The 23929-nt window shown below is 37.4% G+C and overlaps 1 protein-coding gene across 3 annotated transcripts in view; it reads left to right on the top strand.

Annotated features, from left to right (window-relative positions):
• Positions 1 to 23929, top strand: part of PDE7A (phosphodiesterase 7A) — a 109907-nt gene that overhangs the window by 39022 nt on the left and 46956 nt on the right. For 2 of the 3 annotated variants that reach the window (XM_040626006.1, XM_040626005.1), the window contains exons 2-3: positions 14722 to 14782; positions 18116 to 18199. In XM_040626006.1, coding sequence (XP_040481940.1) covers positions 14722 to 14782; positions 18116 to 18199 — 145 coding nt within the window. Of the gene's footprint in view, positions 1 to 7348; positions 8211 to 14721; positions 14783 to 18115; positions 18200 to 23929 lie in introns of those variants that run through there. The other variant, XM_040626007.1, reaches the window with a different exon arrangement.

Below are 23929 nucleotides of genomic sequence, written 5' to 3'. Positions count from 1 at the left end.
CTGCTTAAAGGGTGTTAGATGATCTTTAAAGGTTTGTAAATTTTAGTTAATAACTTCATTTAGTTAATAACTCTTGGTATGTCAGAGAACTGAATAAGAACGCCTTGGTGTCAAGTTGCTGGATTATCTTCATGCATACTATAGCTATCTGCTGTAATCTTTACAACAACTTTGTGTCCAGGTACTTTCCCATTTTCCAGGTGGAGGAAACTGAGGCTTTTAGAATGTAGCTTGTATTAAGAGTCTGTGGTTAGGAAGGGTAGACCACAGATTTGAAACCATGATCACATAACCCAAAGCCTCTGCTCTCCTAGTCCAATTTTTGGAAGATACTTATTTGCATGAATTTCAGACTTAAGAGAATTCCAAACTTTAAGGAAAATTAGATGGAAATACTTTTTTGTATATATTTTTTTTATTGTGCTAAAATGTACCTAACATAGAATTTGTCATCTTAGCCATTTTTGGATGCACAATTCAGTGGCATTAAGTATATTCACAGTGTTCTACAACCATCACCATTATCTATTTCCTGAACTTTTTCAAAATGCCACACAGAGACTGTGTACCCATGAAACAATAACTTGCTCCCCTCTTTCCCCAGCTGGTGGTAACCTCTATTCTACTTTATGTCTCTATGAAGAAAAGATTTTTTTAGTGAGAGTATTGTTGATGTTAGATGATATAAGTTAGGTTTTAAATTTCTTTGTAGAATGTTGATCATAAATGCATTTCTTTTGAATAAGTACTATGTACTTCAATGCAAATTAAAAGTTATTTTTGTCTTTTTAATTCTTTGTCTATTCTATTTTAAACAAAGCATTATAATTATATATGCTAAGTACAGAAGCCTTCGTGTTCTCTTCATTTTATTAAATGTAAACAATTGGTGTTAATTTAAGAGAAAGTAGCTCTTTTCTCTGAACCTTAGTAAGCTGCTTTTATACATTGTTCTAGTTAGAGCTCCTTGAGGTAGCATTAATTAATCTTAACTGACTTTGCAGTCAAGTTCATCAAAATTGTAGCAAATCCAAAATATAGGAATCTTTTTGCCAGCCTACTTAAATTTGTATTGTGTTCTAGCTGATGGTTGTCAAATTACGTATGATTTGATTCAAGCTATTTTTTTTAATGAACATAGAATGTAATTATTACCCATTGTGTATTCCATTAATAATAGTTACTAGGACATGCTCTATACTTTGGTCAGACCCTGGACTTTGTTCTTTTTTGTTCCATATACCCATGTGGTTGTGAAAAATCCAAAGCTCAGGTTCACCTCCTCTACCTTCCACTTTGACCTTGAAATGAAAGCCAGCTTCAGTACTCCTGCTTTTACATAGTTTTTGCCGGAGTATTCCTTATATCCTTAACAGGCTATGGATTTATTTCAGTAGATATTTTCCACATTTTCCACTATTTTCAGTTTTCAGTGGTAGGATCAGTTCTCTGAACTAGTCCACCACTGGAAATGAAATGGTGGACTAGTTGACAAGAGATTCATTCACTCCACCTAGTAAATAATATAGTAGGAACTTAGGTTTTGTCTTGGTTAGCCACTGTTTATCTCAATGACTTCTTCCAAATCAGTGTCAGTTACAGAACTGGATGGAAGAAGTTTTAATATTAGCTGCCATGTCTTGCTTTCATCTTCTAAAGAAACTAACGGAGCCTAGATTAGGGAGAGCTGAACCAAAAAAATCTTTCGCTAGCCTAGGTCTGTAAAAAACTCTAAGTCCTAAAAGGGAATTTGGTTTGAGATTTGTTGAGCAGTGGCTTTCTTGTCACTTGCTTTTTGTACTGTATTCAAAGCTGTTTCTTACTGGCTTTAAAATTACTGAGGTGTAAGAGGGAAAGGAGTGTTATTTGCATATATGTGGGAGGGAATCAGATTGGGAGGGCGGTGCTATTTGAATGTTACCATTTGTACATTTTGGCTTTTTGCCTTCCTGGTCAACTCCTGCTTGTGAGCTTTAAGATTTGGTTTTAACCATCTTCTCTTCTCTCATTTGGTAATTTTACTATATGGTCTTGATTAATAGACGATTACTCCCAGATCCCTCTCTCTAGCCCACTTCTCTCAAAGAAGTTCATTGAGCTTCTTTGACATCTGTATTGGTAATTCTTACCAAATTTGGAAGATGTTTAGGTAATTTCCACTGATCTCTTTTTCTGCAGTGTTTAGTCTGCTGTTAAGCTCAACTGAATTTTGCAATGTAGATAACTGTATTTATCAGCTATAAGTAATCCATTTTTTTAAACAAAGTTTTAATTTCTTTTTTCATTGTGTGTATGTTTTCCTTTAAATCTTTGGATATATTGTAATAAGATTTTAGTTCTTTTCTTCTAATTCCATCATCTTTATCATTTCTGGGTTTGTTTTTATTGACTGTTTATATCCCTTGGATCGGGTTACCTTTTCTCATTTATTCTCTTAATTTGTAATTTTATTTGTTATTCTTAAAAGAGTGTTGAGTTTTGATCTGAGAGGTAATTGAATCCTTTTTGGCGTTTATGAGCTTTGTTAGTGTGGGTCTAAAACAGTGTTGTTTAATAGATTTTTCTGCATTGATGGGCTAGTTTTGCCCTTCTCCTAAGGTATGGCATTTCTGGTGTCTCTGTGGAATGTCCCGGGTATTTTGTGAGCACTCTTTACCGTGGTTGGTTGGGGCTCATGTCTCCCAGCTCCCCTGTAGTAGTTCTTCCCCTGGTCATTCTCCTGGCCTCATGGAATCTCATACTACACATAACTAGCTTAATATTTAGCCAGAGACTCAAGGAGACCTACTTTCAGCCTTTTGGAGCCCATTTCCTTCACACTTTTCCTCTCTGGTACTCTGCCCTACAAACTTCAACTGCCTCAGCCTCCCTGAACTCCAGTCTCTGGTTCTATTATACTACTGTGGAATTTTGGAATTGGTAGAAGACTGGAAGGTGAGTTGTTCTAGCCCGTCTCGCAGCCTCCTTGACAGAGGTTTCTTTGAGGCAGCTCTTTTCAATTTACATGGCTCAAATTGTAGAAAGTTCTTAGATAGTAATACGAGTCAAATTCTATTTTCCACAAACTTATTGCCTGTTGGTCTTACTTCCACCTTCTGCAGTTTCACAGAATAAAGCTAAACCCCTTAGATTATTTTATTTTATCTCATAGCTGTTTAACTCCTGTTCTGTCCCTTTTTTTATTTCTTTGCACAAAGCATCTCAGTTCATAATACTGTTATCCCTTATGTATATTATTCTTACTGTATTTTCAAATGTCGTGTATGTATGCGTCTTCCAGTGTGATATTCAGAACTGAACGGAGTCTTACAAATGTGGTCCGTATTGGGACTAGTGGAACATCCTTGATCTGGATACTTATCTGACTGTCAGTGCCTTTAATTACTGTCTTTTATGAACTTAGAGATTAAACATCCTGACCTTTTTTAAGTTATTTGTAATTAGGCATGCTGGTTTATCCTTTGTATTTTATATGCAGATTTGATATGCATTTGTCTGATCTGCACCCCAGTAAATGAGCTGTGGAACAAGACAAGTTCAGATATAAAGTTCTATTAGTTACCTCTAGAATTCTTACACTTGTTTGGTATCAAGTACTTAATCTCTGGGTACGTTGGTTTAGTCAGCTAGGAGTCTGCCTAACCATAATGTGGGGCTCACATTGTTCTGTTTTGTTTAAGGTTACCACCAGAGACTCAGCGTGCAGCTCTGCTGAAGTTAAGGTGTCCCATCTTTGTGACATTCTCCTGGTCTAATAATATAATAGTAGCCTTACACTTGCAGTGTAAGCACACTGAATGCTCCTTTTTTAAGCACACAGTCTACGGATCTACACTACTGTTTTTTCCTTCTAAAAATTTTAACTACTTCCATAATTTTTAATATATTATGAACAGTGGTTCAATAAGCAAGTCTCTAAGTTCTTTCAATGTCATAAGATAGTTGTCTGTAACAGAAGACTTGAATGTTTGTGTCAAAGTGCTTTTACTGTTTCCTCCATACAAGCACAAATCACATGCCTGCTGTCATCAACTACTGAGATACCATATGACAAAAAACTTAATTCAGAGCTCTAAATCAGTATGCCACACAGGTGTTAATTGACCGGTAAAATTCCCATGTTACCATAGTTTTAAGGTATTTTTTGTTATTGAAGCTTATTTTTTTGGTCAGTTTCATATCTCTTGAAATTCATACTATTTGAAGAATAAGAAGCCCTGATATGTGGACTTTAGTGAAAGAAATGAACAAAAAAAACCTGCTTTGCTTTATTATTTGCTATTAAAATTGGCTGGAATTCAGAATGATCAAAGCACAATTAGAGGGTTTTGACTATAGTGTGCACATTTTTCTATTATAAATTTTGTTATGGTTTTCCACAGACACAACATTTGTATAAAGAACTCTGGGATAGGCTATTTTGGTCCATGAGAATCCAAAATTATAGACACTGATGTCAATGCAGATGAGGTTAGCCTAATTTGGTCAAGGGAAGGACATGCTGAGTCTCTATATGGATAGCTAAAGGCTATTGCCAAGATTGACAGGTGTCCTGTGGGTGGAAGAGAGCCCCAGGAATAAAATTTGCACTTGAATTACTTCTCTAAAACACAATGATCAAAGTCATGTCTTTTCCTTCTATTGATCACAATTTTCAAATAGTGAGGTCTGCTTCTAATACTTTCATTTTTCAGATATTAGGTTAATGAGCCCTAGAAAGGTAAAAAGTTTTATACTTTCTTCTTAAAGTATCAAATTCTGTTTTTGAAAGCTTAGTTGTATCTTGTGCACTGATTTTTCTAGTATAGTCTAATTTTTTTGTTACTCTGCCGTGTTTCACTAAGGGGGAGGTGAGAAAAGTTAATGTAAAAGGATACATTTGTTATTAGTGTAAAAGACACAGCTATTTCTTTAAGGAGTTATAAGTTACATGATTCAATCTGGAAAGATGAATTTTTAGGAAAATTTCCTATGAAGTAAACATAATGTAAAGGAGTATTCATGCTAATTTGATAACAGCTTTTGCTTTTATTTCATCTTACTGAAATGTTTTTATTATTAAAGGAAGTCGTTATAACTGATACACATAAATTAGTGGTAAATATTTCATATCTCAAAATAAAAAAATTTAAAGCTAATAGGTCAATGCCATTAAAGTTAAATAAATGTACTGTTTTAAGAAAAAAATTGCATTGCCTGGGATTTTTGTAAGATTTGAGTGATGTGCATGCAGCGTTAGCAATGATCTATGAGGTTTTTTAGGCATAAATTCAATAGCTGTTTCTGTTCAAATAGAGAATTTTCTAATCTGGGAGGATCGTGTCTTGATTCTCTCTGTATTTCACTGTCAGACACAGAGTACAAATTTAAGAAGATGCTGGGGAAACCTCTTAAGGGAGCCAACCTGTTCACTAGTGTGTAAAATGGAAGCCAAGACCCTCACTCTCCTATGGCTCAGAAAAGGTTTCTGAGGGCCCTAGGCAAGCACAACGCAGATTCCCTTCATGGACCATTGTGTTTTCAGTTAAGTCTGTTGCTGGGTTGAAACTGGAGTGATTTGGTCAGTATCATTCTTAAGTCTTAAATATTTAATTCTGATTTGGCTAAAATTTATTGCGAGCCTACTATGAGCAAGGTATTCTTGTATAGATGTTATCTAAGTCCTGTGAAGGCGAAGAAAATAAGGCCCAGCTTGTCCAGGGTCACTCAGCCCTTGGCAGTAAAGCTGGGAAATAAACCCAGGCTCTTGTCTCTAAACCCAGTAGTTTTAAGGTGGTGGAAGTGAACTCCACAGAAATTCACTTAAATGAGAGAACTTTCGGACTGCCTTTCTTACATGCTTTTTGCCCCCCTTTCTTAATTCTTTGTCTCAATTCTGATTCTTTCCTTTTTTTCCTGATCAATCTTTCTTTTTTAGACTACATGAAAGTGCAGTTGCTTGAGCTCACCTTTAATCAAAAAGACTTTCGTAAAAATATTTAAGTACCGTACCAAAAAGAGCAATCTTGTATTTGCTTCTCAAAATTTGACTCGTTAAGCAGCTGATGGGAAAGGAAGTGTGAAAATGGGAAGTACTCCCGGGCTGAGCATCATGGTAATGGGCTAATTCGGAGTGTGCAGCCCTGGCTAGAGCAGCAGATAGCGGCCTCCAGCCCGAGTTAGCCCCCAGCCCAGGCTGAACGGCCCTCACCCATGGCCGCCAGCGTTGCTCCTGAGACTCGGGCTAAGACGCATTCTGCTGCTCGGTCCTGTTCCTGGGCATCCTTTCAGTTTGGTTACTGGAGCCCTCTAGAACACAGAGAATAATGAAAGACCCTGACAATCTCCTGTCACACCTCATTTCCTGACAAAGAAGTCTTCTCGGTTTGTGCAAGGATTGCATTATAGCTTGTTGCTTCAGTAGCACGAAGAGCTATACATAATGTATAAGGTAGAGTGAGAAATTTATGACCATGTGTTATGAACGGTTTCAATTTAGGGAAATTTTGATTTAGATCTGCTAATTTAATTTATGCTTCTTTTTGACAGGTCTAGAATTAGCTTTTCTTTTAAATAAACTCTTTGTACTGAGGATTGGATCATGGAAATAGCATTACGTTAGTATTGGACCTGTTTGGGATGTTTCAAATACTTTCGAACCATCCTTTGTGGACCGTTGCCATGCAGATGCCTCTGTCTTGTCACGGACTGCAGTCTGTGACAGTCTCGTCACGTCCCGAGTATTTCTCCAGCCAGCCCCCCGCCTTCATCTCCAGCACCCAGCGCAGGCCCGTCGCCCCTGTCCCGGACCTCTGCAGTGGCCACCCAACTGCCCGTCCGGCCCCTCCCCCACAGCTGTCTTTGACCAAAACCCGCGCAAGTTCTTTAGGTTGGGATTAGCTTTCAGGATGAAGGTAAAACACCTTCGCACGGCCTCCACTGTGACTCGCCCTGCTTTCCAGCCTTCCCTGGTCGTCCTGTCTCCTTACCTTGCTTTGTTTCTAGCGCCTTGGCCGTCACGCATCGTTGTGTCTGCCCCGATCGTTCTTCCCGTCCTCTTCACGAGCCGGGGGAAGAAGTCCCTCTCCTCTGAAGGAGGAGGTCAGATCCAGACTGTGTTGGCCGTTCTTGTCCCCACCTCGCTGTACTTGTTTCAGCTGCAGTATTATATTCATATTTATGGTTGTAGACTTTGATTAGAGTGGACTCTGACTAAACTGTAAGCCTCACAAGTGCAGGAGCCTGTTCTTTTTCTACTGGAGGATTGTGCCCCTGGCGTCTAGCGCAGGGCCTGGGACATAGTAGAAGCTTAACAACTATTTGCAGAATACTTGAATGAAAGTTTCATGGAAGGCGTTCTCGGCAGTACTGGCTGCTGTGAGGTCACGGAGGTGGGTGAATGCAGGCACACTTTGCTGTTAGTCACCAGCCAAGAGAAGAAGGCGACGTGTACCAAAAATATTGTAATATAAGCTAGATGGCAGTTAGGACTTAGAAATAATATACTTTTAATTTTCTGAAAATGCACCGTTAGACTGGCCTTTGCCAGTAAATCTAAAATGAGTCAATTACAGTGTTAAATAGGGCAGACAGTATTTATAAATGACTCTAACGTTCAGAAAGTAACCCTAGTCCTAAAAGAAAAAGTTGAACAAATTCAGTGTTAAAAGTTGAAAAGATAGACTAAAATGCATTAATATTTTTAAGTGCCAGGACATTATACCTGTGAAGCTGGTCTCTGTGAAAGAAATGAGGAAATTTTGTGTATTGCTAAACATTTTTTGAAAGTCCCGTCCAAGCACTCTGTGAGTATTGAGACGTAGAAGTGTTTGGGGCTAGCCTGAGACTTGTCTTGGGTATATTTTGTGAGACTGTTAGGTCAGCCCTCGCTCAGGTTTGTTTCCTTTCCTCTTCCAACGTGACTTGTGCTGTTCTACCCCAGCCCTGGGGTTGTGGCATGAAGCACGCACTGAGGGGGAAGGCTGGCTGGCAGCGCGTTCTCAGAGTCAGGTGATCGTTGTTTGAAGGCAGCTGCTTGAGGTTCAAGGCAGTCAGTGTCCCCTCGCTTCTGCCTCGGGACAGCTGGTTATTATCAAACTCGTAACAAGTCTTCCTCGCTTATTGCCTGAGGGAGAGGAGGGAGATTATGCGGTGGGCTTTTGATTGATCCAATGGGAATTACATTGATCTGGTGTCTGGCTGTGGTTCTTCTCAAGTGGATCGCCTCTAAGGTAGGCCATCTTTATTTTTAGGATTGTGGCATTAATCATCAGTTTATGTATTTGGTTGGAATAGAAATGCTAGGAGTTTCTTCTTCGGCTTCAGTTTTTATTTCTCTGATTAAAAAAGCCATGAGTTTTACCTGTTGGCTGAAAAGCTTGATTGTAGTTAAGTGTGGACTTTTTATTCTTTTCCCCCCCTATTTCTCCTTTCAAGGGTTTTTTTTAGGGTATCATTCCTCGGTATCGAAGTAGCTTCCCTCAGTATCATTCCCTTAAAGAAGTTTTATGATTAAAGAAATACGCCTTTTAAGATTAAATAATTATTAATGTATACTTTTGGTGTACATATTTTAAATATTCTTTTTGGAGATAAAGAATTTACTAATACTTAAAGGTTAAATGTGTAGTTGTTGAGCATTTCTAAAGTTATGAACTTTTTAAAAACTAATACTACCCTCTATTATGTTCTCTGTTGAAGTTTTGCTGCTACGAAAATGTATACCTTACTTACAATATGTTGGAAAAAAATGTAAGATTATTATGTATCTGTTGTTTTGAACTTGAATTCTGAGTATCAGGCTTGAGAAATGCTGGCTAGAACGCTAGCCATTTGCCATCTGGACAAAAGTCTAAAACTAATGTAGGAAATATTTAAGATGATACTACCTGAAATTATTTTTTCTATACTTGTGTAAAAATTATTATATCTTTCTTTCATTATGCAGCTTTTTTTCTTCCTGTGTTAAGAAATTGAAGAATATTAACTTAAAATTTATAAGGCCATCAGTATTTGTTAAGTAACCTAAAGCTTCCATTAAGTTAAGTTTCTTTTTCAAGCAAGATTTTGATCCTTGGTATGTAAATTTTCACATAATGTTTTAAACATAATGGTCCCTTATTGAAGTAGTCTTGATTTCTTAGTGAATGTGATTAAAGAAATCTCTTAAAGAAAAACAATGTGCTCAAATTTTAAAATCATTGTGTTTTATAAGTTAAGAATTAATTTTGTTGCACTGACAGCTATTTACTCATTGTTTTTAAAGGATTAGCTCACCAGGTTATTGAATGAAGGTCAAGTTAATATTAATAATTCATTGAGTTGTGAATGTTTTCAGAGACTTTTTACTTTTTTTCTAACCCGCAAAAAAAAAAATCTTTTTTAAAGAGACAGAACAAGAGAGCAAGAGCGGAGAACAGGGGGGACACGGTGGTGGGTAGGGGCAGAGGGAGAGAGAGCATCTTAAACAGGCTGCACACCCAACACAGGGCCAGACACGGGGCTTGATCTCACAGCCCAGAGGTCATAACCTGAGCCAAAATAAAGAGTCGGATGCTTAACTGACTGAGCCACCCAAAATTAAGTTTTTAAACAAAAAGAATGTTAATATTTTAAGTTTGCAATATTTTTGAAAAATACATTGTTTGCACAGGCAAGAAGAATGGAAGGATACTGTTCAGTGGATCAATGCAATATTTTAGTAGACAAACATCAGCATGTTCTAGCATATGTAGGATGAATATACTCTGAAAAAACTCTTTTTAGTACCTCAGAGAAAACCGCTTTTAAAACTTTGGCTGCACTTCCATCTTTTGTAATCTGTTACCGTTGTTTGGTGATGTTGCCAAATTATTTATTTAGTACTGCTGTGGTTAAGCCCTTTAACCATCAGTTTAGTAATCCACCAAATGGGGCCAAAAAAACCTATCTTATGAAGGTCTTGTATGGGTTAATTGAGATTTTATATGAAAGCACCTGTAACATTTTCTGACACGAAGTAGGAGTTCAGCAAGTGTTAGTTAATATATTGTTACTTTTCCCGTGTAAGGGAAATAAACATGCTTTTGCCTAATAGATCATTTTAGTGGAAAACTTGAATAAGATAAAAACAACGACACTTAAAATATCTTTGCTCAGTTTTTAAAAATGTTTGTCTTTCAAAGTTTCGTGTTAACTAATATTGGGACAACTTCTACACCTTTTGTCGTTCACTTTGTAAGTAGATCTTTGTGGAAGAGTGATTCATCCTGACTGAAGGTGAGCGAGTGTCTTACTGGGGCACTCAGAAGTCCTGTTAGCGTGACTGTGGGTCCTTTGGAACCTTACAGTTTAACTTGTTTATGCTGCTGCTGTCGGTTTCTGATTAGCTCAGCCTCGCCCATGGTTTGACCTATACTAGTTTGCTTTACAAGCTGTTCCCAGGATGGCTAAATTAGAAGAGTCACGAGTAGAAGCGTCTCAGTTATTTCCATTCACTGGTGAGGTGAGGTGGGAATGTGGATGATAGCACAAAGTATTTTGTGACTGACTGTGACACAGGACTGATGTTAAATTTGTTTTACTATTTTATTAAAAATAGGATTTTACTAGTATATGGCTTTTAAAATGGTCATCTTTAAAAAGGATGTGTTAAGTCTATGCTGCAGTGTTGGTGTATAAAGCACATATAACTTCTGTTTAAAGTAAGTGATTCTAACATTTAAATCAAATTTTTATTGTTACAATTCATAATTTATAGCGTATTTTTCCAAGATAATTACTTTAGGTTATTCTACCTCAATTGTTTAGGGAGAGAATTTAATAATATTCATTTTAAACTTGGTCTGTGAGGAGATAAATGAATGAAGTATCACTCAGGATATATTCGTTGATGTGGTTCAGATCTATTTTAAAGTCCATCCTTTAAAAAAAATTGTCTCATTTGGATCTATTTTATAAGAGTTATGTCTTGTGGTTTGGTATAGCTTTTAAACTAAGTGTTTGTGGACCAGACTTACTTAAATTGGTAATGAATAGAATAACTTGAATAAGTTGTACTTCATTAAGTAATTTGTTAATATATTTAAAATTAAATTCTAGTCTTTTGCCACGTTTTTATTATGATTAACATAGACCCTATCATTTTTATATCTAAATTAATGCCTCTATAAATAAGTCTAGAGGGATTACCTTAAAATAAATTTAGTATGTCATAGTTATAATCTAGATTATGTTCACTAACAAGTTTTTGACATACTATTTTATTTAACAGAGAGCTGATACTAGTCTTTCTCAGTTGTTAATATGTGAGGCGACACATGAGATTTAACATTCCTAATTAGTGGCTGTTTTAGTAAATAACCATCCTACATTAAAAAGAATAGTCAAGTCAGTTACGCTCTTAAAGAGGGCTGTTAGAGATGGCGGGTCTCAGTTTGTTTTCACAGCCTGTTTGTCCAAGTTGTTATTGGATGAGCAGGTTGATCGTTACTGACCACGACAAGCTATTACACAGTGATGTCTTCAGTTTCATTAATATGTCTTGGCTGAGAGAAACATTTATTTCCACATATATGCTCTCCAGGCTCCTAGGTTTTCCTTTAATATGGTAATATTAAGGAGAGGCCTGTAATCTAATAAGCTAAATATCTTAGAGGGGATCAAACAGCAGGTGCGAGAGGTGCCTTTAAATACCAAGTGATTACAGTGGCTGTTTGCTCCAAAATAAATAGTTTACCCTGAAACTATTTTAGTTTACGCTGCAGTAGGCTTCCTTAGGATAGATACTCTGTTGGTAGAAGACACTTTAAGCGTGATGCTGCCAGGAATGTATCCTGTTTGATTTAGTCCCTTGGGATTTGAGATCATGCTTTTCTTCATAAATTTCTTTGTAGTAGATTCTTATTTTACTTTTTAATTTTAATTTGGTTTATTTTGTGAATAGATAATAACTACACATACTACAAAATTCAATGGATAAACACTGAAAAGTCTTCTTCCTACCTCTGTGTCCCTCAGGCTCCCTGGAGGCAACCAGTGTTGCAAATTAGAATTTTATTTTTGTTTGAAACTTCTGTTCCTTTTAGTTCCTGAACCATTGTTTTTTGTTTTTGTAAGGCTACATGAAATCATGTAAGCGTTTAATTGACATTTTTCTCTTACATGATAAGCATTAAGGAGATAATAACAATGATTTGGGGAGTTACTTTGCAAACTACATTCAAGTAAGGGTTTTAAATAAAGTAAATTTTTTTATAGTGATAGTGAAAAAAAAATTTTTTTTCCTTGCTATTTCTAGGTGTATGTTGAGGAATTGTAAATCCCATGCCAGAGTTTTGTGAGGGAAGATCATTGATCTGATGTGTAACAATATCTCATTGCTTTAATGTTTCTTTGGTTAATGAAGTCGAGTATCTTGCCTTGTGTTTATGGGCTTATTGTTTCTTTTCACGTGAATAGTATGTTTATGTCCTACCTGTTTTTCTACCCTATTATCATTTTCTAATTGATTTGTAAGGCAATTTTTGTTCCTTTCATTTTTAGGTAGAGTAGGGGGAAATTCGCCCGTTGTCATGTCTGTCAAACTCATTTTGATCCATCTTTCATAAGTTCTAGACATGTTTTATAGAACGGTTAGAAAGGCCTTTCTAATAGGAGGTTTGGTCACATTCATCTTACTGATTTTTTTTTTTAAGATGTTATTTACTTATTTGTCAGAGATAGAGACAGCCAGCGAGAGAGGGAACACAAGCAGGGGGAGTGGGAGAGGAAGAAGCAGGCTCATAGCGGAGGAGCCTGACGTGGGGCTCGAGCCCGTAACGCCGGGATCACGCCCTGAGCCGAAGGCAGACGCTTAACCGCTGTGCCACCCAGGCGCCCCTCATCTTGCTGATTTTTAACTGACTTTATATCGATTCTGTTTTTCATGAGTTTATTCATCAACTTAATAAGCTATTCACTAATATATTTGCAGTAAATCCGCTCAGTCACTCATTTACCAAATATTTATTTAGAATCTACTAAAAGCTACCGTTTCAGGGGCCAGGGCTACGGTGGTAAATAAGACGCACAGGCCCTCTCTCCTGGAGCTTCTATTTTAGAACGAGCAAACAAGATCATACCAGCTAAGCTCCATAACAGAATGGGACGGTAGGGCCGCGGGAGAGGGTGGCTCTCAGGTGACAGTAGATTCCGTAGGCTTGGAATGCCTCTCTGAAGAGATGACCTTTCATCTAGAACCGGAGAGATAAGAAGGGAACAGTGATGCAGTGATCCTGGACAGGGGAACAACAAGTGTAAAGGCTGCGCCTCCGGCCCAGCTGAGGACCAGCAAGGATGCCAGTGTGGTGAGGAGAGGCTGGGAGGACAGATCATGGAGGCCTCTGGAAATCAGAGCTTGGTGTGGAACCTTATTCCAAGCGTGTGGAAAGCCATTGGAGGACTTTGAGCGGTAGCCGAGTTGTTCCCTGTTGCTTCTATGTGAAGAGCGGACTGGGGGCCAAACGATGCATCAGGAAACCGTCAGCAGCGCACGGCAAGGGTCCAGGTTAGAGGTGCTGTTGCCCGAGGCAGAAGGAAGAAGCGGAGATGGAGAATGGGAGAGGAGTGGGAAGGTAGAACTCGTGAGGCTGTCCCAGCTCTTCAAATTTATTTTGTTTTAGGATGTATATTTTAAATTTGTAATCTTTGGTATTTTTATAATAGCTTTATTGAAATACAATTCACATACCATACAATGTACCCACTTAACGCGTACAATTCAGTAATTTTTAGTCGTGTTCACAGAGTTGTGCAGTCCCTGCCGCACAGAATTTGAGAACACTTTCGTCACCGTAAATAGCAATACGGCACCGTTAGCATCCACTCCCCATTTCTCGCCAGCTCTCCCAACTCTAGACAACCAGCAGTCTGCTTTCTGCCTCTGTGGACTTGCCTGTTTGGGACATTTCAGATCAAATGGAACCATACACTACGTGGTCCTTTGTGGCTGGCTCTGTTCGCTCCGCACGCTGTTCCTCGGTTCAGCCGCTTTGGAGCATGTGTCAGTACTTCATGCCTTCTTCTGCCGGGATAATGCTTCATTGTATGGACTGCCTGCATTTCTATTAATCCAGGCACGCGTTGCTGGATATGCAGGTTGTTTTTAGTTTGGGGCTATTATGAATAATGTGGCAAGATACATTTTTATTTTCTGTTTACTTTTAAACAAAATACATTTTAAAACTTCTCTTTCAATGGTACCCTGTTTTTTGTTTTATAGATTCAGTGTCTTATCAGAGTCTTGGAGTATACTAACTATATTTTTAAAAATTCTCTTATTTCTTGCTAGCCTCTGAGCCATTTGGTTTTTCATTTTGTTCCATTTATTTCTAGCCTGATGGGCTTCTTCAAATGATGATTCTTGTTTGCCTATTCATTCTTGTTTAAATTAAGGGAATGGTAAATAGTTGAGCCATATCTCTTCTTCAGTTCTTTCTGCCTCTGCAAAAGGTCCCTCCCCAAGTGATCTTGTCTGACTCCAACATTAACTTTCTACCTACTGCATGTTCCTTACTCTGTATCCACTTTTATGGTATTGCTTAATCATATTACAGTTGTCTTCTTCACAACTAGAGATTTTAAGAGCAGATGTCATATCTAATTTCATTTTGTATATCCAGCTTCTTTTGCACAATGCTTTACAAAGAATAAGTAGTAAATATTGGTTAAATTTTATATCCCATGTAATTGCCATGAATTAAAAATGTGTGTATTTTTTTCTAGAGGCGTGGAGCTATTTCCTATGACAGTTCTGACCAGACTGCGTTGTACATTCGTATGCTAGGTAAGCAGTATTTATTTTGTACCAATATCCGTTAATTTTGTTATCGTGTACTGTTCCTTGAGATTGAGATAGTTTTCATTCAGTTGCTTTTCGTCGTTGTTTGCAATAGAAATAATCCATTATTTGATGTTTAAAAGTCTTGAAACCAATATTGAATGTTATGTGAATAAAGAGAGGCATTTTGGAGTAATTGAGAAATCTCTGGTTTAATAACTGGGACTCTATCATTAGCACATGATTTTAAATTGAGCTCTGAGTATTCTTCATAGAGAAGGGCTTTGGACTTGCAGAGCTGCGAAACTACTAAAAAGATGTGCATGCTAACATGCGCAAAGACGAGGCTATAAAATACCCGACCACATAGTCCTGTTGTCATTGCACGTACTCTCTTCTCACTCGGCTGACGAGGAAGGCCGTTTGTCTTCTTCCAATCTCAGTTCTTCAATTTTTCGTGTATTCCTCAAGTCCATAAGGTAAAATGAATTTAGATTGTGTATATGTGTATCATTTTTTCCTCTTCTCCCTCTTTTTGCCACATTTCTCTCCACATCACGCACTCCTTGATCCCTTGTATTTTAATTCATGACTATTAAAAATGTACAATTAAGATTCCAGTAGGCAGGTTTACTTCTCTTTTCTTAAAGGAGTCTTCTGTGACTCCTCTCCTCATGCTCAGAATTCCTCCCTCAACATCTGAGATATTGAGCCATCCATATTCTTCACCTTTTTCTGGGTTTTTATTTGTTTTTGCCTGTTTGGCTAATTCTTTCTCATCCTCTTAAGCCTGAGTGTTCTCCAGTGCCCTGTCTTTGCTTTTCTTCCTTTTTCCCCTCTTCAATTTACCTTGTGTGTCTGCCTCAACTCCATTCTACTGTGGTGTGTATTTTTCCTCCCTAGTGTGTGGCCTTTTCCTCTTTATTGTCTCTGTCTCTCCCTGCAAACATGTTTGGGATTCTGCTCTCCTAGAAACAGAACTTTAGACTCATATTTTTTTTAACTCTGTAGAACATCTCCACGTGAGTGTATTGTGGGTACCTTACGTTTAATCGAGCAGAGGCACATAGGTAGAGGCAGGGAGGCTAGCTAGGCAGGGAGAGTGCAAGAACAAAACATTTCCAAGTCTGTTCATTTTCCGTCTTGTGCCATCTCAGAGCACATAGCTCCATTTTTCTGGTTGTCAGATCAGAAACCTTCATTTTTGACTCTTATTTCTTATCCACCTCATGTCTACTACATCAGGAAATTCTCAAAGGATAGCCAGAATTTCACTACCCTGATGCCGTTACCATCGTGATGTAAGCCGTAGTTATTTTTTTGATTAATTGTAGTTATATTGTACACTAGATCTGCAGAACTGACCCATGGTTCCCCTTGAACAACACCTCCCCATAGCCACCCCCACCAAGCCATAAATTGCTTCATTTCTTGCACTCGCTCCTTAGCCAGTCTCTCTGCCTCTACCTATGTGCCTCTGCTTGATTCTAGTCTGTGTGGCCACAGTGAACCTTTTGAGACCTAAGTTAAATCAGTCTCACTCCTCCATTCAGAATCTTCTAAAGGTTCTTAGACGAACAGCCAGAGCTATTATGATGGCCCATGAAGGTCCAGCATGAACTGGCCCTACTACCTCTCTGACCTTACTTCTCCCTCACCTCACTCCAGCCATGCTGGCCTCTTTGCTTGACCTCGAACATGGCAAGCATGCACCCCATCTCAGGGTGTTTTATTTGTTCGTTCTTTCCTTCCTTCCTTCCTTCCTTCCTTCCTTCCTTCCTTCCTTCCTTCCTTCCTTCCTTCCTTCCTTCCTTCCTTCCTTCCTTCCTTCCTTCCTTCCTTCCTTCCTTCTTTCTTTTCGTTTCTTTTCTTTTCTTTTCTTCCTTCTTTTCTTTTCTTTTCTTTTCTTTTCTTTCTTTTCTTTCTTTCTTTTCTTAGTTGTGATATCTGGAAACCTCTTCCTCCAGATAGCCCATGGCTCACTGCCTCACTTCTTTCAGGCCTGTGCTCAAATACCCTTTTTTCAATGAGGCCTTCTCTGACCACACTCGTGAGTTCATTCTCCCTTACTTCTTGCCCCCACCCCCACCATTCCTCTTTTCTTGCTTTAGGTTTTTCCAGGTTTCTTATTCCATCTTCCATAGAATGAAATTCTGACTTGTTATATTGTTTGTCTCCATGAAAGGATAAGCTTCATGAAGACAGGGACTTTATGTGTTTGGTTTACTGCTGTATTTGCAGTGCCTGATGTGTGGTGTGTTCAGTAAGAATTTGTTGCAGGGTGAAGGAATCCCCACATGAGAGAGTTGATTAATCATTGTGGGATGACATGAACCTTGAAGAAAATGATGGCCTTACTTAGAGAAACAACGATTGAGCAGCAAGGCCTTCTAGGCAAGCAGAGTTCAAGGGCACAGGGGCAGGGACTGAAGACCAAAGGTTATAAACTTGGAGGCTATGGAAGTCTAGTGGGGGAAGTGCTGTCTTTGGAGTCCACAGAGCTAGGTTTGAATCCTGACTCACCCTTTACTAGCTTTGTGGCATGGACAAGCTACTTAACTTCTCAAAGTCTTAGTTTCTTCATCTGTAAAATGAGGACTAAGATTCCCAGAGTTGCTTAGAGGATTAAATAAAATAGTACCTATAAGGCACAAAAGGAGTGTCTGGTACATGCTTGCAGTGGTTATTTTGCTGTTTGGAGAAGTAGATCTGATAGTCATATGAATACCTGTAGAAACAATGCTAAGCTTATTAAAGCCAAAGTTTAGGACCCAACTAAAGGCCTTGGGTATATGTCCCCTATCAAGGAGAAAAGAGAAGATTGATCAAATTAAACATTTAAGGCAAAATCTTTCAACATTTTATTTTTCTGTACATTCATAAAATAAAATTGTAAGGTGCTTGAGAATGGGTCATGTATTTTCTTTCATATCTCTTATAGTCTAGTATGGTGCTGGGCACGGGGTAGACACTTAATATTTTTCTCTCTGGATTTTTAGAGTTTTGTGCTGAGAATTTTTTTGAACTCCATGTGAATAATAAGATATTAGGTTCAATTGTTATATATTTGTCATGTTTCCAAACGCTAACTTTAAAATTCATATTGTAATTATTATTACTATCCTAGAGGTAGATTAAAAAAAATGGCCAGCTAGCCTTACAGTTCACTATTGAAATTTTGTAAATCCTTTAAATAGATCGGCTCTTAACTACTCACTCCATTTTATTATTAGTGGGCCAGTACTTATGAGTATGATACCACATAAACCTTTGTTGCATATGGGAGCTTCTTCCTAAAATGACAGCCTTCTAAGCTTACGTTTTCTTGATTTTGTCCAGGAGATGTACGTGTAAGGAGTCGAGCAGGATTTGAATCAGAAAGAAGAGGTTCTCATCCATATATTGATTTTCGTATTTTTCATGGTAAGTGTTGGCATATATAGTATTTCTCTTAGGCTTTCAGTAAACTTCAGATTTTCATAAAATTATGTAATTTTTCAAAGGAAACAAAAAAGCTTATGTTTGGAATATTTTAAAAACACTGGGTCATGATAAATGACACTTTATTTCTAGATAATTTTAGTAAATGCTTAGAGGCAATTAGAATTGTAAAGTATAAAATACGAAAGCTGATATAATTTTTCTTCTTTCCAATTTAAATGTGAAATTACTTTGGTACATTTTTTTTCTTCTAGAAATATATATACATATATAATATATGTGTATTTACTTATATATAAATTTATGTGTGTGTGTATGTATATATATATATATACATATATATATATAAAATGTTTAAAGTTCTTTTATTCCATGTTTTGTCTTCACTACTCTAGATAAAATGTTTTTGTGCAAATGACATTTTATAAGATATTTTCGTAGTTAACAAGGTGTATCCTGGTTTATTTGAAAATACACTGCCACCTTTAAAGATGTTTTGTAGAATGCATGTTTTGAAAACAAATGTTGTATGGATCTGGCCCATAATGGAAAAAATGGAAAAAATAGAACTTCTAAAGCCCTTAAAGAGTAAACACATTATCTGTTTTTGGAGGAGCTCCACTTTTGGTAATGTTGGATAAATTATTGAGATTAATACTCCAGTTTAAAAAACTAGAAAAACTGGATAAAAATATGGAAGACATGTATTTGAGTATATCAGAATGTTGTTAAGGCAGAGATGAACCTGGCGTTTGGGCTGCTTTCCCCCTTAGTAGCATCTGGCGATTCTGGGAAAGGTGGATGAGAAGCTGAGCAGAGTTTCTGATGGACACTCAAAGCTAAAAACAACAAAACCAGCTGTTGATATCCCACCAAGATTGGGGCATTGGTCCTGGTAAACCCTCTGTGCTCCAGTTGGAACCCCAGAATGCTATATCTTAGAAATAAATCCCAGCTGTGAGATGTCTCAATCAGTAATTAGATCAAGGTGATCTGTGACTTCAGTACCTCTAGCCGCCTGCTTGAAGTAAATGTTAATCCTCTCTGAAGGAAGGTAACATTACCGTAAGTCTCAAATTACCTCTAAATTTTTCATATGCAATATCAAACACTGAATTAAAAATAAAAAAGGCAAAAGGAGATAAGACAGTGTGACCAAAAATGAAAAGGAAACAACAGTAGAAACATCCACAGGAAATTCTAATGATGGAATTATTTTACATGAACTTCAAAATAACTAAACATAATTTGCTGATGGGGAAAAAAGACCAGATTGAGAATTTCAGTAGAGGACTGCAAATTGTGAAGGAAAAAAAAAAAAAAAAAAAAAAAATCAAATGGAAATTTAAGACTGAAAAATAACGTATTAAATAAGAACTCATTGGAGATGGTTTTAACAGCAAATAAGACCAAAATGCAGAGAATTAGTGGATTGGAATATTAGGTCAGAAGGAAATAATTTAGAATGGAACAGAAGCAAAAGGTAGAAAATACAGAAAAGACATATGGAATATGTTCTAGTTCTCTGATTGCTCAGTATCTGTCAGAATCATGAAGAATCTAAGATCTTAGCTTTTAAGTCAATAAGTAAGCTAGCCTGTTACTGCTTCCCGGATGCTGGCGAAGACATGAGACTCCTAGGTCAGAGACAAAGGACTTTATTCTTCATGGCACAGCAAGCAACATGAACATTATATCATGTCAGCTCTTCTAGCCCCAGCATATCCTGCAGTGGCAACATGGAGGGTTTTATGTGGACACTGTGCACACAGTGAATTTGCATTACCTCCGTGAGCTTGGGGAATATTCCCCTTTTACAGTAATACTGCTTTTTGTCCCAGAAAAAGATGTTACTTAGCCCTCAAGTTTATTAGCTGCAAACACAAGAAATGGCCTGGGTAGGGATCTGGTCAGGGCTTGGGATTCTTGGCATATCCAGCAAGAATGTGCAGAGACACTCAGGAGTGTCCTCTATGGAGGTTACTGCTCCCAATAGTAACAAATGACTCCAAAACTTACTGGCATAGAACAACAGCTTTTTTTTTTTTTTTTTTATGTTCATGATTCTGAGGGTCAGGAATTCAGTCAGCATATCAGGTTCGATGTGTCTGTGTTCCACAGTGTTTTGATCTTCCACTGGGATAGTTCAAACAGCTAGAGATGGCTGGGATGGGTCCACTAGGTCATTATGTCCAGGGCCTTGCTTTTTCTCCACATGTCCTCTCCTGGGGCTGAAACATCTAAGATGATTTCTGCACTTTTACATCTAGTGTCAGGGTAGGGTGGCTGGAATTTCTAGGGCTGGCCAGCGCTTCTTTCTTTCCATAAATGGCAGTCTCAGGGGAGTTGGACCTCTTCCATGGCAGCTGCTGCCTTCCCCCAGAGCAAGCATTCCGAGAGAGAGGAAGTATGGGAACACCTGGTCCCTGGCGATGTGGGCATGGACACTGGCACAACGTCACATTTTCATATTCTATTGATCAGCTGTGTCCCACAGCTTGCCCAGATTCCTGCACAGGGAACATAGATCCCACTTGTCAAAGGGAGTAAGGTAAAAAAAAATGTTCATCTTCTATCCTTAACGTGGCATAAAATGTGCTGAAAAGGTCATTAGGGTCCCAGGAAAGGAGTGGGAAATTAGAGTGGAAGTGGTCTTTGAAAAGATGATGATCAAGATATCTCTAAAGCTTGATAAAGCACATTAAGGTACAGATTCAAAAAGCATTATGAATCTTAAGTACAGTAACATTAAAAGAAAATCACAGCATATTAGCATAGTATAACTGAAAACCAAAATCAAAGAGAAGTGCTTTCACTCATCTGTGGAATTTAAGAAACAAAACGAACAAGCAAAAGGAAAAAAAAAGAAGGAGCAAACCAAGAAACAGACTCTTAACTATAGAGAACAAACTGATGGTTACCAGCGGGGAGGTGGGGTGGGAGAATGGGCGAAGTAGAAGATGGGGATTAAGGAGTGCGCTTGTTGTGATGAGCACTGGGTGTTGTATGGAAGCATTGAATCACCATATTGTACACCTGACACGGATATTACACTGTATATTAACTAACGAATTTAAATAAAAACTTTAAAATATATATTTGGGGCATTTTAAACCTGAGAATAAACTCTTTTCCAAAATGGAAAAGTAAAATAAATAAATAAATATAAAAAATAAAAAGTATTGAGAAGGAAAAAAAAGTAGTGAGAGAGAAAGAAAATTATTACCTTCAAAGGAACAGCTATGAGATTGCCAGAAACAGATTCTGTTTCGTTTTCAACAGAAACTAAGAAGCGAGAAGACAAAGGAACGATAGCTTCAAAGTGATGGAAAAAAATAAATGTCAAACTAAAATTTCACCCACAAACAACTCTTCTAGAGAACAAGAGGAAAAGAACGCACTTCATAACTTATGTAAAGCCAACATAATCTTGATACTAAAACCTGACAAGGATATGAGAAGACTAGAAAATTATAGCCACTATCACTCACGAATATAAATGAGACATTCTAAGTAACATACTATCAAATCAAATCTGCAGTTTATAGGAAAAAATGTATTTTGACCCAATTTCTATTTTCCCAGAAATACAAGGTTGGCTTAACATTCAAAAACCAGTCAAGTGTAATTCACCATATACTTAGTAGAATAAAGGAGAAAAGTCATAGAAAGACCAGTATATAAAGATATCATTTAGCACCGTTTCTATTCAATATTGCTTTGGAGTTTCTAGCCCAGTACAATAATTCAAGGAAAAGAAATAGAAGATATAAGGATTAGGAAAGAAGAAGTATAAGTGTCATTATTTATGAACGACATGATTTTGTACTTAGAAGACTGTTGGGAGTAATAAATGAATTTAGCAAGTTTGCTTGGTACAAAGTCAGTACGTAGTTGTATTCCTATAAAACAGCATTGACAAAAATGGAAATAACAGAATTTAAATTTATATCAACAAAGGATCAAATATGTAAGGATCAGTCTAACAACAGTGTATGACTGCATAGAAAACTGCATAGAGAAAAGATACTACAGAGAAAAAGAAGGCCTAAATAAATGGAAATATATACTATTGTTTGTGGATTGGAAGATTCAATATTTTGAAGATGTTAGTTTTTCTTGAATTGACCTATAGGTTTAGTGAAACCACAGTAAAAATCCCAGTAGGTTTTTTCCCCTTTGGTCGAATTGACATGCTGATTGTTAAACCTGTATAAAAATTGAGAAAAGCCTAGGGGTGCCTGGCAGGCTCCGTCAGTAGATCACGTGACCCTTGATCTCAGGGTTGTGAGTTTGAGCCCTGTGTTGGGTGTAGAGATAACTTAGAAAAAACTAATATCTTTAAAAAAAAAAAAAAAAAAGGAAAGAAAGAAAAAGTCCAAATTAGTCAAGACAATAAGAAAAATAAAAATCATGTTATAGAAGTCACTCCTCCCAGGAGTGCCCAGGTGGCTCAGTCAGTTAAGTGTCGAACTCTTGATAGCTCAGGTCTTTTTTTTTTTTTTTTTTTTTTTTTAATGAACATATAATGTATTATTTGTTTCAGGGGTATAGGTCTGTGATTCATCAGTCTTACACAATACACAGCACTCACCACAACACATACCCTACCCAGTGTCCATCACCCAGTTACCCCATCCCCTCACCCCCCTCCATTCCAGCAACCCTCCGTTTGTTTTCTGAGATTAAGAGTCTCTTATGATTTGTCTCCCTCTCAAAGCTTCATACTGTTTCATTTTTTTCCTCTTTTCCCCTATGATCCTCTGCCTTGTTTCTCAAATTCCACATATCAGTGAGATCATATACTGATTGTCTTTCTCTGATTGACTTATTTCACTTAACATAATACCCTCTAGTTCTATCCACGTTGTTGTAAATGGCAAGATTTCTTTTTTTGATGGCTGCATAATAGTCCATTGTATATATATTTACCACATCATCTTTATCCACTCATCTATCAATGGACATCTGCACTCTTTCCATAGTTTGTCAGCTCAGGTCTTAATCTCAGGGTCATGAGTTCAAGTTGCACACTGAACATGGAGTCTACTTAAAAAAAAGTTACTCCTCCCAGATATAAAGACTTATTATAAACTATAGTTATAATTTTAAACTAGGGTGATATTGGTTCTAAGCCTGACAAATAGGATAATAAAACACTGTAAAGTTCAGAAAGATTCACACGTGTTGTGAGTGTTTGATTTGTGATAAATATGGTAATGCAGCATGGAAAAGACTATCTTTTAAATGAATGGTGCTGAATCAGTCGGCTACCCATGTGGTAAAAAAATGAATCTTGACCGATTATTCACATCATATACAAAAAAATCAAATTTGGGTGTATTTAGTTTTCCAGATTATACCGATAAGTCAGATAAGGTAAGGAATAAGAATTGATTTAGTGATGTGGAGGTGGTGGTAGGGGAAACCTGATGATTAGATGCTTTTAAGAGAACCAGAAGATAGATGTAGCCAGTACAGACAACTGCTTTAGAGATTTTCGCTGCAAAAAAAAAAAAAAGGAAAGAGAGAGAGGCAGCTGACAGGGGAAGTAGGATCACTAAAGCTGGAAATTAATAGCTGAGGCTAGAAAACAAAAAGACCAGGCCACCTGGACATTTTTAAGTTCTGAAATAAATACTTCTTGTGTCAAAGAGGAGATGGAAACTGACTTTGCAGACTTTTAAAAACTGATAGTTAAAGAATACATAT

The sequence above is a fragment of the Ursus maritimus genome, unplaced genomic scaffold (genome assembly GCF_017311325.1).
Source record: "Ursus maritimus isolate PB19 unplaced genomic scaffold, ASM1731132v1 scaffold_9, whole genome shotgun sequence".
Taxonomy (NCBI): domain Eukaryota; kingdom Metazoa; phylum Chordata; class Mammalia; order Carnivora; family Ursidae; genus Ursus; species Ursus maritimus.
The sequence above is the reverse complement of the archived record's forward strand: the minus strand, read 5'-3'. Positions and strand labels throughout refer to the sequence as shown.